The sequence below is a fragment of the Chiloscyllium plagiosum genome, unplaced genomic scaffold (genome assembly GCF_037043375.1).
Source record: "Chiloscyllium plagiosum isolate Xiang-an unplaced genomic scaffold, Cpla_swu_hap1 HiC_scaffold_19, whole genome shotgun sequence".
NCBI classification, from domain to species: Eukaryota; Metazoa; Chordata; class Chondrichthyes; order Orectolobiformes; family Hemiscylliidae; genus Chiloscyllium; species Chiloscyllium plagiosum.
Window position 1 is genome coordinate 73,078,644 of NW_028270157.1, and position 18,632 is coordinate 73,097,275.

Below are 18,632 nucleotides of genomic sequence, written 5' to 3' on the forward strand. Positions count from 1 at the left end.
GCAGTTTGTTGACAAAATTAAAAAGGAAGCAGCCTTGCCATCCGTCCTTGGTAATTTTAAGTTTGCAGTTTGCTATCATCAATGTCAATCTGTTCTGTACTTCTTCCAGTGCCTCTCTTCTATAATACGGTGACCAGAATTTCTTGCAGTGTGGCTTAAAATAAATTGACATAAGTTTAGCTGCTCTAACTTCTTAACCCTGTTCCACTTTTAAAAAAAGTTTGCTTTGTTCTTGTTATGGCCTTATTACTATTCATTATAACTTTGTGATTAGTGTATTTGTACACTTACACACTTCCCCTCCTCAACCCCATTTAGATTCTCATTTTCTAATTTAACATGTAATTTCCTTACACTTTGGTAGGAAAAGTAATATCTAACACTTATCAACTCTTCAATACATTTAACACTTACATGCCTAATCTTTTTAAATGTATTCATATCTTGTTGTCATGTATTGCACAGTTCTTCAGTGTTGACTCTACCTCAATTTTGTATCATCTGCAATTTTGGAAATGGTAGCTACTGGAACTCAGCAATGTATTGTGATTTCTCACATTTCGTCATGGCGGGAGGCTGTGTGCTTTTGTTGAGGAGGGATGATGCCCAATAGGGCATCACTTCTGGGTAGTATTAAGCAATAGGCTTACTTAGGAGTGAACGAGGAGAACCTGGAGGCAGTCACCAGCATCTAAAAGAATGAGAGCAGGTAATTTCCTCTGAAACGTGCAGCATCAGCAGCTTAATAGAGATGAGCACACCTATGTGGGAACGACAGTGAGAACAAAGAGCCCCTTCAATCTGTTTCCTGTCAGAAAAGTGGATCGCTGATTAGTAAGTATTTATTCCATGCTTCACTTATTTGGCTCAGCAGTTCAAATCAGGAGATGTTATTACAACTGAAGAGTACAGTTAAGAAATTTGCGTTTGAAATATTTAATATCCCGGCTAATTAAATAAAATAGAGATAGCTGGGCAGGTAATGTGTTGCAGTTGTGGAAACTGTGGACACTGGTGTGAATCCTAGATGAAATGGTCCAACCAGGTAACATCTTGGTGAACCTCCTCTGCACTCTCCTGAGTGCAGTCTAATCATTAATGCACTGTGGCAAGTCGAGCTATACACAGTGGGGTAATTAAAGTCTCATCCAGCTCCATCATAATCTCCCTACTCCTGTATTCAATGGCTTGACTAATAAAGTCAAGTAGCCATCATGTAGTCTTAAACACCTTATTCAAGGATTTGTGGACATGCAAACCAAGATACACTTGTACCACCTAGGATCCTATCATTCGTCATGTACTCTCTTGCTTTCCTCCACATTATTTACCATGCCACCAATTTTCATGACATCTGTGAGTGTACGTTCATGTCGAGATCATTAATGTACACAACACAGCAAGAGAAGCAGCACCAAACCCTATAGCATGTCATTGGACACAGGCTTCATGTCACAAAAATAACTTCTCTGTGGAGAGAGAAACAGTCAACATTTTAAGTCTAGTGATCTTTCATCAGTTCTGACAAAGGGCTGTTGGACTCTCAGCCTTCACTACATCTGTCTCTACAGATACTTCCAGAACCACTGAGTTATTCCCCATTTTGTTTTTGCTTCAGATTTCTAGCATCTGCAATTTGTTTTACTTTGACTATCATTGTCTGCCTCTTGGCACAAAGCAATTTTGAATCCAATTTGCCAAATTATCCTTGATCCCATGGGATTTTCTTGACCAATCTGCCATGCAAGACTTTGTCAAAAGTCTTACTGAAGTCTAGTAGACTACATCGACTGAATAACCTACATCTAGTCACCTCCTCAGAAAACCCTGGAGAAACCTGCTGGGATGGCATGGTGGCTCAGTGGTTAGCACTGCTGCTTCACAGAGCCTATCTGTGAGGAGTTTGCATGTTCTCCCCGTGACTGCGTGGGTTTCCTCCAGATGTTCCGTTTTCTTCCTATTGTCCAAAATGTGCAGGTTAGGTGTATTGGCCAGAGGAAACGCAGGATTATAGAGACAGGGTAAGTGGCTGAGTCTGGGTGGAATGCTTTTTGGAGGGTTAGTGTGGATGGGCCACATGGCTTGCTTCCAGACTGTAGGGGATTCTATGATTCTGATCCTGTCAGACATAATCTTCCCCTGACAAAATAACGCTGAACTATTCTCTATTGATCCTTGCCTAGCCAAGTGGAGATTAATTCTGTACGTCAGAATTATTTCCAATAGTTATCTGTCCACCCGTTCCCCCATTTGTGATTTGCTCAAGTATATCACAGTTCTCTTCCCTGATTTTGGTTACATTTTGCCCATTTGGTTCCAAATCAGCCCTACTCTTCCCCCTGGTCATCTCTTCCACCAAATATATTTATAAATTGCTTTTGGATATTCCTTCGTTTTATCTATCAGCATGTTTTTTTTGCATCCTTGCCTCCCATGGCAACCTGAGATAGCTTCTCATCATGCCCTGGTGATTTATGCACATTTATGTGCACTAATACATCTAACATCACCTAAAATCATAGAATCCTGGCAGTGCAGGCAGAGGCCATTTGGCCCATCGAGTCCACCCTGACTCTCTGAAGAGCAACCCGCCAGATTTCCCGTGACTCCACATTTCCCATAGCTAATCCACCACATCTTTGGACTGTGGGAGGAAACCAGAAACCCACACAGACATAGGGAGAATGTGCAAACTCCACACACACACACACACACACACACACACACACACACACACACACACACACACACACACCTAGGGCTAGAATCAAACTCTGGTACCTGGTGCTGTGAGGCAGCACTGCTAACCACTGTCACCATGCCTCCTTAATTAATCTTAACATGATCTCTGAACCTCACCATTCCAACTGAAATCTCCAGCTACACCTCCAGCTCTTTGTAAGTACAGATGTGAAATATTCATTTAAAACCTCACCCTTGTCCTCTTGCACCATGCACCGATTGCCCCTTTGGGCTGTAAGGTCTTTCCCTGGTAATCCTCTTGCTCTTAATATCCATTATTAATGCTTCAGGATTTTCTTTAATTCTATCTGCCAAATGTAATTTGTGCCTCTCTTTGCCTTCCTAATTTTTTAAGCACCGCCCCCCCCCCATACTCTCTATACTCCCGAAGGGCCTTCCCTGTTCTTAATGCTCTCTACTTAACATACAGTTCCTACTCTTTATCAAAATCTCAGTATCCCTTGACGTCCAGGGTTCCCTGGACTGGTTGCACTTGCCCTTCATTCTTCGAGGAATTTTCTGGCTCTGAACTCTCACTATACAACTTTTAAAAGGCTCCCACTTTCAAAATATAGACTTAGCTGCAGACTGCTGCTCCCAATCTGTCTCTGTAAACAGCACAGTGACAGGCCCTTTGGCCTAAACTGGTCCATGCTGATCAAAATATCCGTCCGTGTTAACCCCATTTCCCTGTACTTGGCCCATATCATTCAAATTCTTTCCTATCCATGTATTTATCCAAATGCCTTTTAAATGTTGTTAATGTACCTGCCTCAACCACTTCCGCTGGCAGCTTATTCCATACCCGTACCACCCTCTGTGTTAAAAAAAAAAGTTGCCCCTCAGGTTCCCTTTTATGCTTTCCCTCTAACCTTAAACTGATGCCCTCTAGTCCTTGATTCCCCTACCTTGGGAAAAAGACTGAGTGCATTCACCCTATCCATGCTTGTCCTGATCTTATACTGTTCTATCAGGTAGCTCCTCAGTCTCCACTGCTCTAAAGAAAAAAGTCCTACCTTGTGTAACCTCTCCCTATGACTCAGTCCTTTGAGTCCAGGCAACATGCTTGTAAATTTCTTCTGCACTCTTTCTAGTTTAATAACATCTTTCCTATAACAAGGTGATCAAAACTGAACACAATACTCCCAAGTGGGGCCTCACTAATGTCCTGTATAACTGCAACATAACTTTCCAACTTCTATACTCAGTGCCCTGACTGATGAAGGCCAGTGCGCCGAAAGCCATCTTCACTGCCCTGTCCACCTGTGACTCTATTTGATCCCATCTAATAATATTGAAATTGGTCTTCCCCAAATTTAGATACTTAACTTCTGCACAACCTTTATCTCTTTCAATAATGACTTTAAAACTTAGAGTTATGGTCACCATGCCCAAATGCTCACCAACTGAAACTTCAACCACTTGATTGACTTCTTTCCCTAGCATTAAGTCTACCACAGTCCCGTCTGGTAGGACTAGCCACATATTGGCACAAAAAACTTCTACTGGATGCACTTTAAAAATTCCGTCCCGTCTAATCTTTCTACAATAAGGCAATCGCAGATAACATTAGCAAAATTGAAATCCCCTACTACTGTAACCCTATTCCTCTCACACCTCTCTGATTTGTGTACTTATCTATCCCCCCCTCCCTCCAACTGTTGAGAGGCTTGTCTTCTAATCCCAGTGATCACTGTTTTTATTTCAAAGCTCTACCCAGATGGCCTTATTGAAGAACCTTCTAGGATGTTCTCCCTCATTATTGCAGTGATGGTCTCTTTTATCAATAATGCAATGTCCCACCTCTCCATCAATTCCCTTCATCTATACCCTGGAATGTTGAACTGCCAGTGATTGTAACAATTATCATATTCCCATGTGCTCATCAATGCTCTGAGTTTATCCACCTTACTAGGCAGCACCTTCCAAACCCACAACCACTTCCATCTAAAAGGACAAGGGCAGCAGATTCATGGGAACACCATGACCTGTAAGTTTCCTTCCAAGCAACTCACCATCCTGACTTGGAAGTATATTGCTGGTCCTTCTCTGTTCTGGGTCAAAATCTGGAATTCCCCCCTCAAAACAGGTGGACTGCAGCAGTTCAGGAAGGCAACTCATTGCCACCTTGTCAAGAGAAACTAGGGATTGACAGTAAATACTGGCCAGTTTGCGATGCCCATATCTGACGAATGAATAAAAGAAGTTTAGAAAGGTGTCAGGTGTCGGTGCAGGATTGGTGGGTCAAGAGGCCGTTTCCTGTGCTGTATTCCTGTCCTTTATTCTAAATGCCCTGTAAATTGATTTATTGTTGTCACATATACTGAGATACAGTGAAAAGTGGTGTTTTGCGTGCTAATATAGGCAGATCATACCATACAAAGTGCATCAGGGTGTAAAGTGCAGAATACAGTGTTACAGCCGCCGAATTAACATCTAAGAAGGGATCACCAACAATCTGTCCTAGTTTACTTATGTCTGATAACAGCAGGGAAGAAGCTGTTCTTGAATCTATTTGTATGTGTATTCAAGCACGATCTTCTGCACAATAGAAGAGGTGGAAAAGGTGGGAGAGGATTATATCTCCTGAGGTAGTGGAAAGTATAGATGGAATCAATGGATAGAAGGCTGTTTTGCTTGACTGACTGGGCTGTGTACAGGACTCTGTAATTTCTTGCAGTCTTGAGAAGAGTAGTTGCCATGTCGTGCTGTGATGCAAACAGATAGGATGCCTTTTCTGGTGTTTCTACAAAAATTGCTAAGAGTCCTTGTGGACATGCTGAATTTCTTCAGCTTCCTGAGGAAGTTGTTGTGCTTTCTTGACCATTGCGTTGACGTAAGTAAACCTAGGACAGATTGTTGGTGATCCCTTGTTGATGTACCCTTCAGTCTTTAGGTCCCAATCAATGTAATCTTCCACCCAAGTCTCTTTTAATGGCCTTCAGATTGTACTAATTCTGTTTGTTTTCCCCCAATTCCCATTAATATCAGCTTTGATTGTGATTCTTAATTCCACACTAAGATGAACCCTACCTCTATATCAAGGACAACCCATTCTCACTTTAACTTTTGACTTAAACTGCTGTCCATGTTTAGACCAAAGCTGTAATGAGTTCAGGAGCTAAGTGTCAGAGAGCAGGTTATTGCAGATCAAACTGCTGATTATCTTTTTCATCACTTTACTGGCAATCACATATAACTAATAGGGTGGTAATTGGTTGGGTTAGAATTGTCCTTTTCTTTTGTATTCAGGATATAACTGGAAAATTTTCCACATTGTCAGGGAGACAACAACGTTGTAAGTATAGCTAGTTCTGGAGCAGCACATGTCTTTGGTGCAATTGCTGGAATGTCGTTAGGGCCCATAGCCTTTGTAGTATCTGGTGCCTCTAATCATTTCTTGATATACATGAATTAAATGGGTTTCAGACTGGTACCTGTGATACTTGGGAGTTCTGGAGGTGGCTGAGATGTATCTTCCACTTGGCACTTCTGGCTAAAGGTGGTTGCAAATGCTTGACCCTTATCCTTTGCAATGAAGTGCTGGGCTCCCCAATTGTTGAGGATTGAATATTTGTGAGGTCTTCTCCTCCAATGAATTGTTTAATTGTCTAGAATCGTTCATGACAATCTGGATAAGTATAAAGTTAAAAATCACAAAACACCAGGTTATAGTCCAACAGGTTTATTTGGAAGCACTCGCTTTCGGAGTGCTGCTCCTTCATCAGGTGGTTGCTGAGATCGCTTTGCTGAGCTCCGCACTGCAGTGCAGGCAGAACAGAGTCCCAAACCACCCTACCCAGGTCATTGTGGTAACCTAGGACTCTGACAACTACCTGATGAAGGAGCAGTGCTCTGAAAGCTAATGCTTCCAAATAAACCTGTTGGATTATAACCTGGTGTGTGTGATTTTTAACTTTATACACCCTAGTCCAACACTGGCTCCTCCAAATCATGGATAAGTGCAAGGTAGGGCTTAAACAATTAATGGTAGGGCCTTGGTAGTGTTGTAGAACAGTGGTACTTAGGGTTTCAGGTATATAATTTGTTGAAATTTGCACCATATATCGACATGGTGGTTAAAAAGATGTTGGCGGGGGATCCAAGATGGCGATCTAGGAAGATTGCTTTGCTGAGCTCTGCACCGCATCCCAGATAGGACAGAGTCCTAACCACCCTACACAGGTCATTGTGGTAATCTAAGACCCTGAAAAAGTTAAGAGTCCTAGAAAGTCATAAGAAATTACTTACCTGCGTTTTTGACTACCGAGGATGCAGAAGAAGCTTCACCCAGGGCTGCAGCCCAACCTACAGGCTCCTCGGACTCAATTACTTACCAGGCCTTAGTTTCGGAGCTCATGAAATCTTGCAAGGTGCTGGGTAAGTAGATCAAATACAAGCTGGCCCCGATCTTTGTTATGCTGTAGAAGCATGAACAGTGACTGGGAGGTCTCAGCGGTCGGAGGTGGGGGGTGGGGGGGAGTTGGACGAGGTTGAACGCAGGATCACTGTGGTGGAAGGTGAGACTGATTCCTCCAAGGACAGGATTCAGGCCATGGAGACACAGGTCCGTAACTTGCATCAGGTTGATGATCTTGAGAACAGGGGCAGGAGGAAAAATATTCAGATGGTTTGTCTGCCAGAGGGGAAGGAAGGTGAACAACCAGTGGAATATATTAAGGATTGACTGCTGAAATTCCTTAACTTGGAGGTTGGAATGGGAAGTACGAAGATTGAGAGAGCTCACCGGGTCACTGCATAGAGACCAGGTCTGGACCAATGCCCTCGCCCTACCCTGGTGCGGTTCCATAATTATAGTGACAAGCAGAGAATCATGGAAGCTTCCAGAATCCAGGGGGAAGGATCCAAAGGCCTTAGTTTATGAGGCCTCTAGGATCGTGTTTTTCCAGGATCGTTCAGCAGCGGTGATCTGGAAAAGAAATTCTATGATGGCTTCAAGAAAAGATTTGAGGGAGCTTGGGATCCAGTACTCTCTAAGGTACACGGCAGTGCTTCGTTAAAAATCTTACAACACTAGATTTTAGTCCGACAGGTTTATTTGGAAGCACTAGTTTTTGCAGCACTGCTCCTTCGTCAGGTGGTTGACAAAGCTTGTGCTTCCAAATAAACCTATTGGACTATAACCTGGTATTGTGATTTTGAACTTTGTACACCCCAGTCAAACACCACTATCGCCAAATCATGGCAGTGCTTTGGAGTACCTTTAATGGATCTGTATACTTATTTTGACTCGCCAGAAAAGCATGACTTTGTGAACAAACTAACTTAGTCTGAGCAATTTAATATGTACAGATAATAGCATTGTTTGGGTATATCTGTATTCCTTTTTTTAAAAGAAAAGAAGTCTTGTTGGGGTTTTCTTTTCCTCTTTTTTTTTTGTAATAATTTTGGGTTAAATTATGCTCGGGAACAGAAAGGGTATTTACTTTTAACATATAAGTTAGGCTATACCAGGGGATGGGTGGGGTGCTCACTATTCACTTCTTTTTTTCATACGTACGTATGATTAGATTAGATTAGATTAGATGACCTACAGTGTGGAAACAGGCCCTTCCGCCCAACAAGTCCCACACCGACCCTCCGGAGAGTAACCAACCCAGACCTATTTCCCTCTGACTAATGCTTATTGCTATGGGCAACTTAGCATGGCCAATTCACCTGACCTGTGGGACATCTTTGGACTGTGGGAGGAAACCGGAGCAACGAGAGGAAACCCACGCAGACACAAGGAGAATGGGCAAACTCCACACAGACAGTCGCCCAAGGCTGGAATTGAACCTGGGACCTGGTGCTGTGAGATAGCAGTGCTAACCACTGAGCCAGTGTGCCGCTGAAATATTGTTATTCTTTCTTTTTTCTATTTACTTTTTTTTGTTTGTATTTGTGGTGCGGCTCTAGCTAGGAAGAGAGATAATGGTTGGGATGGCTAGACACCTATATACGGACAGTTTAAGCCTGGCTCGGGAATTTAAATTCCCTGGCTGTTGATTGGCAGTGGGGTGGGAGGTAGGGTTTTGGGGAGTGTCAGTGCCCTCTTTGAGCGGAATGTGAATTCCCCATCTTGTGTCATTGGCGCTTTATACGTTGTTTTGTTTTTTGTTTTTTGTTGTATATAGTTTTTGATAGGTGTGTAGGTTTGTTAACTGTAGTGGTTTTAGTTTGTGTAGTTTTTATGTTCTGTGGCTTTTTTGATTAGATTAGATTAGATTCCCTACAGTGTGGAAACAGGCCCTTCGGCCCAACAAGTCCACACCGACCCTCCGAAGAGTAACCTACCCAGACCCATTTCCCTCTGACTAGTGCACCTAACACTATGGGCAATTTAACATGGCCAATTCACCTGACCTGCACATCTTTGGACTGTGGGAGGAAACCGGAGCACCCAGAGGAAACCCACACAGACACAGGGAGAATGTGCAAACTACTGGCATAAGCTTTAGTAGTTTCCTAGAGGATGAACAGGCTACTGGTCGAACCTGAATTAATGTCTAGGAAAGCCCTGAATTTGTTGGAGAAATACTTAACAAACTTACTTTCCTTATGGATAAAGGGATCCATTTGCCAGTGTCTTGGAATCGCTACAGTGTCCCTAATCTTAACCACTAAGTACACTGGAGCGTGATCAGAGATGGTAATATTACCGATCGCACGTCTGCTCAAACACGGTTGAAGTCAACTGAGAAGGTGTACTTTGACAGGCTAAGCTACAAAGGATCACAGCATTTAGGTCTACATTGAACTCCATGCTCATGCAGACAGCAAAGAAGGAGCTTACTTTTGCAAAACAGTACTTAGCGTATCTTCCCTGGAAAAAGAGTGCCCCCCCCCCCCCAATCCATTACGTTTATCAGGGAAGGTTCTGGAAACTTAACCTGTGATTCTAAAAAGATTAATGTGGCATTTTTGGAGACTTTGCTCCAAATTACACAAGTTGAGGATGGGCGGGCATGGTGGAATACTTTTTCAAGAATCTGGAGCACCCAGGTGTGACTCCTGAACAAGAGCCTTTATTCAACGCACCATTATCAGAGCAAGAGATGCAGGAGACTGTGAAGCAGCTTCAGAGTGGAAAGGCACCTGGTCCTGATGGACTTTCCAGTGAATTTTAAAAGGAATTTATAAGAGTGTTGTCAGGTCCAATGCTCAATACATTTAATGATTCGTACAGTCACGATCATCTCCTTCCATCTCTAAGAGAGGCCAATATTTTTCTTATTCTTAAAAAAGGGAAAGCCCTGTAGGACTGTGCTTCCTATGGGCCCATTTCACTTTTAAATGTTGATTTTTAAAATCCTTCCTAAGACTCTTGCGTTAAGGCTGAAAACTGTTGCCCTCTATTATTAAAGATGACCAGACGGGCTTTATAAAGAACCGCAGATCTTCCAATAATGTTAGGAGGTTACTTAATGTGATTCAAGCGTGTCATACAGGGATTGGTGATTTGACCGGGTCAAACAGCCGTACCTTTGTTATACTCTAGAGCGGTTTGGCTTGGGTGAAGCCTTTATAAGATGGGTAAAGGTTCTCTATAATGACCCTCTTGCCATTGTTCTCACCAATGGTGTGTGATCAAGCAATTTTAACATCTTTAGGGTCAGTCAGCAGGGCTGTCCCCTTTCGCCATTGTTTTTTACATTGGTGATTGAGCTGCTGGCAGAAGTCATTCATAAGGATCTTAATATACTGGCTTCAGAAGTACGGTCAAAATCACACGAGATTTTGTTGTACACGGACGATGTCCTCAGCTTTTTGTCAAACCCAGCAGTTTTGGTGCTTCGTCTGATACAATGTGTCAATTTGTTTGGCACCTTTTTGGGTTACGAGATCAACTTTGCAAAATCGGAGGCTATGCCAATGAGTGGTCTTATGAAAATACCAGGCTTTGAGGATGAATCTCAATTCCCTTTTAAGTGGTCATGGGGGCGGTGGGGGGTTGTCTATTTAGGTATATTCGTTACTCCCGTTTTTGATCCGCTGTATAAATCTAATTTTGTCCATTTATTTGACAAAATCAAACAAGACCTTTGAAGATGAGAGGCGCTTCCGGTTTCCTGGTTAGGTCGGATTGTGAACAGCTGGTTCAGCTCCTTCATTTGGCATTGTAAGCGGCCCCTTATTAAGCTAATTAAATTGCGCATGCCTCACAGACTGGGAGAGTAGATCTCCTGGACATTAAAAACTATCAAATAAGCTCACTTTTATCTTATGTGAGTGACTGGGCCTGTGGGGACCCTCTTTCAATATGGTTAGATATTGAAAGTTCTCAGACAAGGTGCCCCCTTACTAGTTTGCTGTTCCTGCACAAAATGATGACAGTTAAGGAATATTGCCACAACCCAATATATTATTAATACTGTTAAAGCACAGAGGGCATGCAGAGTGAAGACAGTCCCCCAAAACACAATTTCTTACACCAAAATTTGGCATGCCAGGTTTTCAACTGGGGATGATGGATTCTGGGTTTAAACTATGGGCAGCTAGGTGTCTGTCTTGCCTGGATGATGTGTTTGAGGGTGACACAAGGATGTCTTTTGACCAGTTAGCTTGGAAATACGAGTCACCTAGCAGGCACCTCTTTCGTTTTTTCCAAATTGGGGATTTCATTCAAAAAAGGACTTCACTTTTAACTGATCCCTATATATCTGACACAGGGAAGTGGGTCCTTAGTGCTAAGAACACACTTTGTCAGCACCCTTTATCACCTGTTGGGGAGTGGTCCCATAGGACGAAGCCAAACGGCTTTGTAGATTGTGGGAGAGAGAGTTGGGTGTTGAGATCTCCTCAGACATAGGAGGATATTTGGGAGAACATGAGAAAGATCTCAATTTGCAAATAGAACCCATGCTTTACGGTTGAAGATTCTCCACAGGGTTCACTTGGCTCCAGATTGTTTATCAAAATTTAAAGCAGGAGTATTTTCAACGTGTCCCAAGTGCAAATTGAATGCAGGCACTCTCACTCATTGCCTCTGCCTCTGGTCCTCCCGCAGGCTCCGGGCATACTGGAGCGCCATGGTAGGTGCAACAGAGGGGGCAGGTGGAGATGGACCCCGTTTCTCCTCTTCTTGGTCTGCCCAGTGTATTCCCTTTAGATGTGTACAGGAAAAAACTTTTCAATATTCTTAATTTCTGCACAAGAAAGAATATGCTGCTAGATTGGGTGTCTGAAAATCCCTGGGTTTGTCAGGCTGGCATAAGATAGTTATGGTGCACATGCCTTTGGACTTCCTTACAAGTATGGTGCACCATAAAACTGAACTTCGATAAGACATGGTGGCCCTTTTTGGACAAGGTGGGCACAGACTAATACGGGCTTTTATATAGCTATGACAATTGTGCTTTGAGTCTAATACCCATATAGAGGGAAACTGCGAATGCAAGAATATCTGTAAACTAGTGCTCTCGATGGTCGAGCTGAGCTTTATTAGTATTATTATTTATTAGTTGGTTATTAGTTATTTCTTTAGTTGGGTTTTTAAAATATAGATTTATGCATTTATACATGAGTAGTTTTGTTTTTTTGTGCTTTCTTTGTACTGTTTTGAATTGTATTGTTTTGAATTTGTTGTAACATTAAAACAATTCTATTTTTCAATAAAAATATATATTTAAAAAAAGATGTTGGCATGTTTGACTTCATTGCTCAGTCCTTTGAATAGAGTCATAGAGATGTACAGCATGGAAACAGACCCTTTGGTCCAACCCATCCATGCCGACCAGATATCCCAACCCAACCCAATTGTGGGCGGCACGGTGGCACAGTGGTTAGCACTGCTGCCTCACAACGCCAGAGATCCGGGTACATTTCCCGCCTCAGGCGACTGACTGTGTGGAGTTTGCACATTCTCCCCGTGTCTGCGTGGGTTTCCTCCGGGTGCTCCGGTTTCCTCCCGCAGTCCAAAGATGTGCAGGTCAGGTGAATTGGCCATGCTAAATTGTCCGTAGTGTTAGGTAAGGGGTAAATGTGGGGGTATGGGTGGTTTGTGCTTCGGCGGGGCGGTGTGGACTTGTTGGGCTGAAGGGCCTGTTTCCACACTGTAAAATAATCTAATCTCGTCCCACCTGCCAGCACTAGGCCCATATCCCTCCAAACCCTTCCTAGTCATATACCCATCCAAATGCCTCTTAAATGTTGTAATTGTACCAACCTCCACCACTTCCTCTGGCAGCTCATTCCATACACGTACCACCCTCTGTGTGGAAAACTTTGCCCCTTAGGTCTCTTTTATATCTTTCCCCTCTCACCTTAAACCTATGCCCTCTAGTTCTGGACTCCCTGACCCCAGGGAAAAGATTAGATTAGATTAGATTAGATTAGATTAGATTAGATTAGATTAGATTACTTAGTGTGGAAACAGGCTCTTCGGCCCAACAAGTCCACACCGCCCCGCCGAAGCGCAACCCACCCATACCCCTACATTTACCCCTTACCTAACACTACGGGCAATTTAGCATGGCCAATTCACCTGACCTGCACACCTTTGTGACTGTGGGAGGAAACCGGAGCACCCGGAGGAAACCCACGCAGACACTGGGAGAACGTGCAAACTCCACACAGTCAGCCGCCTGAGGCGGGAATTGAACCCGGGTCTCTGGCGCTGTGAGGCAGCAGTGCTAACCACTGTGCCACCGTGCTGCCCACTTTGTCTATTTATCCTATCCATGCCCCTCATGATTTTGTAAACCTCTATAAGGTCACCCCTTGACCTCTGCTCCAGGGAAAACAGCCCCAGCCTGTTCACCCTCTCCCGACAGCTCAAATCCTCCAACCCTGGCAACATCCTTGTAAATCTTTTCTGAATCCTTTCAAGTTTCACAACATCTTTCCGATAGGAAGGAGACCAGAATTGCACGCAATATTCCAACAATGGCCTAACCAATGTCCTGTACAGCCACAACATGACCTCCCAACTCCTGTACTGTAACCAATAAAAGAAAGTGAAGTCATGTTGAGGTTGTACAGGACTTTGGTGAGGCTTTTTCTGGAATATAGTGTCCAGTTTTGGTGACCCACTTACAGAAAGGATATTGTTAAGCTGGAGAGGGCTCAGAAGAGATTTACCCGGATGTTGCCAGGTATGGAAGGTTTGAGTTATGAAGAAATGCTGGAAAGGCTGGAACCTTTTTCACTGGAGCATAGGAAATTGGGAGGTGGCCTTATAGAAGTTTATAATTTAGATTAGATTAGATTACTTAGTGTGGAAACAGGCCCTTCAGCCCAACAAGTCCACACCGACCCGCCGAAGCGCAACCCACCCATACCCCTACATTTACCCCTTACCTAACACTACGGGCAATTTAGCATGGCCAATTCACCTGACGTGCACATCTTTGGACTGTGGGAGGAAACCGGAGCACCCGGAGGAAACCCACGCAGACACGGGGAGAACGTGCAAACTCCACACAGTCAGTCGCCTGAGGCGGGAAATGAATCCGGGTCTCTGGCATTGTGAGGCAGCAGTGCTAGCCACCGTGCCGCCCACAAATTTAATGAGGGATATAGATTTTATTTTAGTTGCCTTTTTCGTAGGATGGGGGATTTCGAGACATTGGGGCACATTTTTAAGGTGAGAGGACAGAGATTTAAAAAAGACATCGGGGCAAATTTTTTACAGAGGTGAATTGTATATGCAATGAACATCCTGAGGAAGTAGTGGATGTGAGTACAAGTACAATGTTTAAAAGACATTTGGATAACTCTATGAATGGAAAATAGAGATATGGGCCAGGAGCAGACAGGAAGGATTGTTCTTGTCTAATTTAATTCCTTTTATCAGACTTTACCATGGTTTGATGCAACTTTGTGGTTTGCTAGGTTATTTTTGAGAGCACTTAAGAGTTAGCCATGTTGCTGTGAATCTTGAGTTGCCTGTAGGTCAGACAAGGGCATCTAATTTTCAATCATAGTCATTGAAGAATACACGTGAACCAGATGGGTCTTTGTGATAATCTATGACAGCCACCCTCACTGATACCGTAACAACTAACTTTCACATTCAGATTTTATGAATTGTGTTTAATTCCACCAGCCACGATAGTGGGATTTAAACTTGTGTCCTCAGAGCATTAGCTTGATTATTTGTAAGACTCCTGTGATGCAATGTTTTACTCCTGCAAAGGTGTAATATAAATACAAGCTGCTATAAGTAAAAGTTAATTTGTTAACTTGGCACAGTCTAAGGACAAGCAAGACTTTGTCACTTCTACAACTAATATTGTTTTTTTTATTTTAGAGAGCAGACTCTAGAAGCGAGGAATCCCATTGGTCATCTGGAAGTGAGAATGGGTTGACAATCCAGTCAGAGGCTGAGGGGTCACAGCAAGTGCTAGATAAGCCCAGGACGAGTCTGAAGCGTTGCAAGAAGGACAGCACAGTTGAGAGGTGAGGATGGGATCTCTGTTATGATGGGAGACTTGAAACTGGGCCTGCTGTTTTAGCAGAAAGGTTGAGAGAATTTTTGATGTAATTTGAACATTGCTATGCAGTTTCGAACATAGAAATAGAACAATATAGCACAGAACAGGCCCTTCAGCCCACGATGTTGTGCCAAACATTTGTCCTAGCTTAAACACCTATCCATGTACCTCTCCAATTGCCGCTTAAAGGTCACCAATGATTCTGACTCTGCCACTCCCACAGGCAGCGCATTCCATGCCCTCACCACTCTCTGGGTAAAGAACCAATCCCTGACATCCCCCCACCCCTATACCTTCCACCCTTCACCTTAAATTTATGTCCCCTTGTAACACTCTGTTGTACCTGGGGAAAAAGTCTCTGACTGTCTACACTATCTATTCCCCTGATCATCTTAGAAACCTCTATCAAGTCACCCCTCATCCTTCGCCGTTCCAATGAGAAAAGGCCGAGCACTCTCAGCCTATCCTCATACGACCTATTCTCCATTCCAGGCAACATCCTAGTAAATCTCCTCTGCACCCTCTCCAAAGCTTCCACATCTTTCCTAAAGTGAGGCGACCAGAACTGCACACAGTACTCCAAATGTGGCCTTACCAAGGTCCTGTACAGCTGCAACATCACCTCACGACTCTTGAATTCAATCCTTCTGCTAATGAACACTAATACACCATAGGCCTTCTTACAAGCTCTATCCACCTGAGTGGCAACTTTCAAAGAGCTATGAATATCGACCCCAAGATCCCTCTGCTCCTCACCTTACTAAGAACCCTACCGTTAACCCTGTATTCCGCATTCTTATTTGTCCTTCCAAAATGGACAACCTCACACTTGACAGGGTTGAACTCCATCTGCCACTCCTCAGCCCAGCTCTGCATCATATCTAAGTCCCTTTGCAGCCGACAACAGCCCTCCTCACGATCCACAACTCCACCAATCTTCATATCGTCTGCAAATTTACTGACCCACCCTTCGACTCCCTCTTCCAAGTCATTAATAAAAATTACAAACCGCAGAGGACCCAGAACTGATCCCTGCGGAACTCCACTTGTAACTGAGCTCCAGGCTGAATATTTACCATCTACCACCACTCTCTGACTTCGACCAGTTAGCCAGTTCTCTATCCAACTGGCCAAATTTCCCACTATCCCATGCCTCCTGACTTTCTGCATAAGCCTACCATGGGGAACCTTATCAAATGCCTTACTAAAATCCATGTATACTACATCCACTGCTCTACCCTCATCCACATGCTTGGTCACCTCCTCAAAGAATTCAATAAGACTTGTAAGGCAAGACCTACCCCTCACAAATCCATGCTGGCTGTCCCTAATCAAGCAGTGTCTTTCCAGATACTCATAAATCCTATCCCTCAGTACCCTTTCCATTACTTTGCCTACCACCGAAGTAAGACTAACTGGCCTGTAATTTCCGGGGTTATCCCTATTCCCTTTTTTGAACAGGGGCACAACATTCGCCACTCTCCAGTCCCCTGGTACCACCCCCATTGACAGTGAAGACGAAAAGATCATTGCCAATGGCTCTGCAATTTCCTCTCTTGCTTCCCACATAATCCTAGGATATATCCCGTCAGGCCCGGGGGACTTGCCTATCCTCAAGTTTTTCAAAATGCCCAACACATCTTCCTTCCTAACAAGTATCTCCTCTAGCTTACCAGTCCATTTCATACTCTCCTTCAACAATACGGCCCATCTCATTTGTAAATACTGAATAAAAGTACTCATTCAAGACCTCTCCTATCTCTTCCGACTCAATACACAGTCTCCCACTACTGTCCTTGATCGGACCTACCCTCATTCTCGTCATTCTCATGTTTCTCACATACGCATAAAAGGCCTTGGGGTTATCCTTAATCCTACCCGCCAAAGATTTTTCATGCCCTCTCTTAGCTCTCTTAATCCCTTTCTTCAGCTCCCTCCTGGCTATCCTGTATCCCTCCACTGCTCTGTCTGAACCTTGTTTCCTCAACCTTATGTAAGCCTCTTTACTAGACATTCAACCTCCCTCGTCAACCAAGGTTCCCTCACACGACCATCTCTTTCCTGCCTGACAGGTACATACATATCAAGGACACGTCTTATCTGTTCCTTGAAAAAGTTCCACATTTCAATGACATCCTTCCCTGACAGCCAATGCTCCGAACTTATGCTCCTCAGATCCTGTCTTGCAGCATCGTATTTACCCTTCCCCCAATTGTAAAACCTACCCTGTTGCGCGCACCTATCTCTCTCCATAACCAAGGTGAAAGTCACAGAACTGTGGTCACCATCACCAAAATGCTCACCCGCTAACAAGCCCATCACTTGTCCCGGTTCATTACCGAGTACCAAATCCAAAATGGCCTCCCCTCTGGTCGGACAATCTACATACTGAGTTAGAAAAGCTTCCTGGACACACTGCACAAACACCGCCCCGTCCAATCTACTTGATCTAAAGAGCTTCCAATCAATATTTGGGAAGCTGAAATCGCCCATGACTACTACACTGTGGCTTCTGCACCTTTCCAAAATCTGTTTCCCAATCTGTTTCTCCACATCTCTGCTGCTATTGGGGGGCCTATAGTAAACACCCAACAAGGTGACTGCTCCTTTCCTATTTCTGACTTCAGCCCATACTACCTCCAAAGGCAGATCCCCCTCGAACTGCCTTTCTGCAGCCATTATTCCATTTCTAATTAGCAATGCCACACCCCCTCCTTTTTTACCACCCTACCTAATCTTACTGAAACATCTGTAACCAGGAACCTCCAACAATCATTCCTGTCCCTCTTCTATCCACGTTTCAGTGATGGCCACAACATTGTAGTCCCAAGTACCAATCCATGCCTTAAGTTCACCCACCTTATTTCTGATACTCCTTGCGTTGAAGGATACACACTTGAACCTATCTCTGTGTCCGCAAGTATTCCCTCTCAGTGCTACCTTCTCCACAGCCTCCCTACATTCTTGGGCATCCTGAAAAACAGCTAACCTAATTGCTGCCAAATTAGTTTTAAACCCCCCCCCCCCCAAGCGTGCTCGCAAACCTACCTCTCAGGATATTGGTGCCCTTCTGGTTCAGGTGCAACCCGTCCTGCTTGTACAGGTCCCACCTTCCCCAGAATGCAGTCCAATTCTCCAAATACCCTCCTACACCATCCTTGCAGCCACGTGTTCAACTGCACTCTCTCCCTATTCCTTGCCTCACTGTCACTGCCAACAACCCAGAGATGACGACTCTGTCCGTCCTAGCTTTTAGCTTCCAGCCGAACTCCCTGAGCTCTTGAATGACCTCCCCCACCCCTCTTCCTACCTATGTCATTGGTGCCAATGTGCACCACGACTTCTGGCTGCACATTGGATAGGATAAATAGATAATTAGCAGAGGGGAGAGGAGCTCCTGATATACTGACAGAAAGGATTGAGAGACCAGATACAAAAAGAACTTTGTAAAAA

At 43.9% G+C, this 18,632-nt stretch overlaps 1 protein-coding gene across 3 annotated transcripts in view; it reads left to right on the forward strand.

Annotated features, from left to right (window-relative positions):
• Nucleotides 1-18,632, forward strand: part of kdm7ab (lysine (K)-specific demethylase 7Ab) — a 104,935-nt gene that overhangs the window by 62,530 nt on the left and 23,773 nt on the right. For all 3 annotated transcript variants that reach the window (XM_087997531.1, XM_087997529.1, XM_087997530.1), the window contains exon 16: nt 14,996-15,144. In XM_087997531.1, the coding sequence (XP_087853657.1) occupies nt 14,996-15,144 (149 nt within the window). The remainder of the gene's footprint in view (nt 1-14,995; nt 15,145-18,632) is intronic.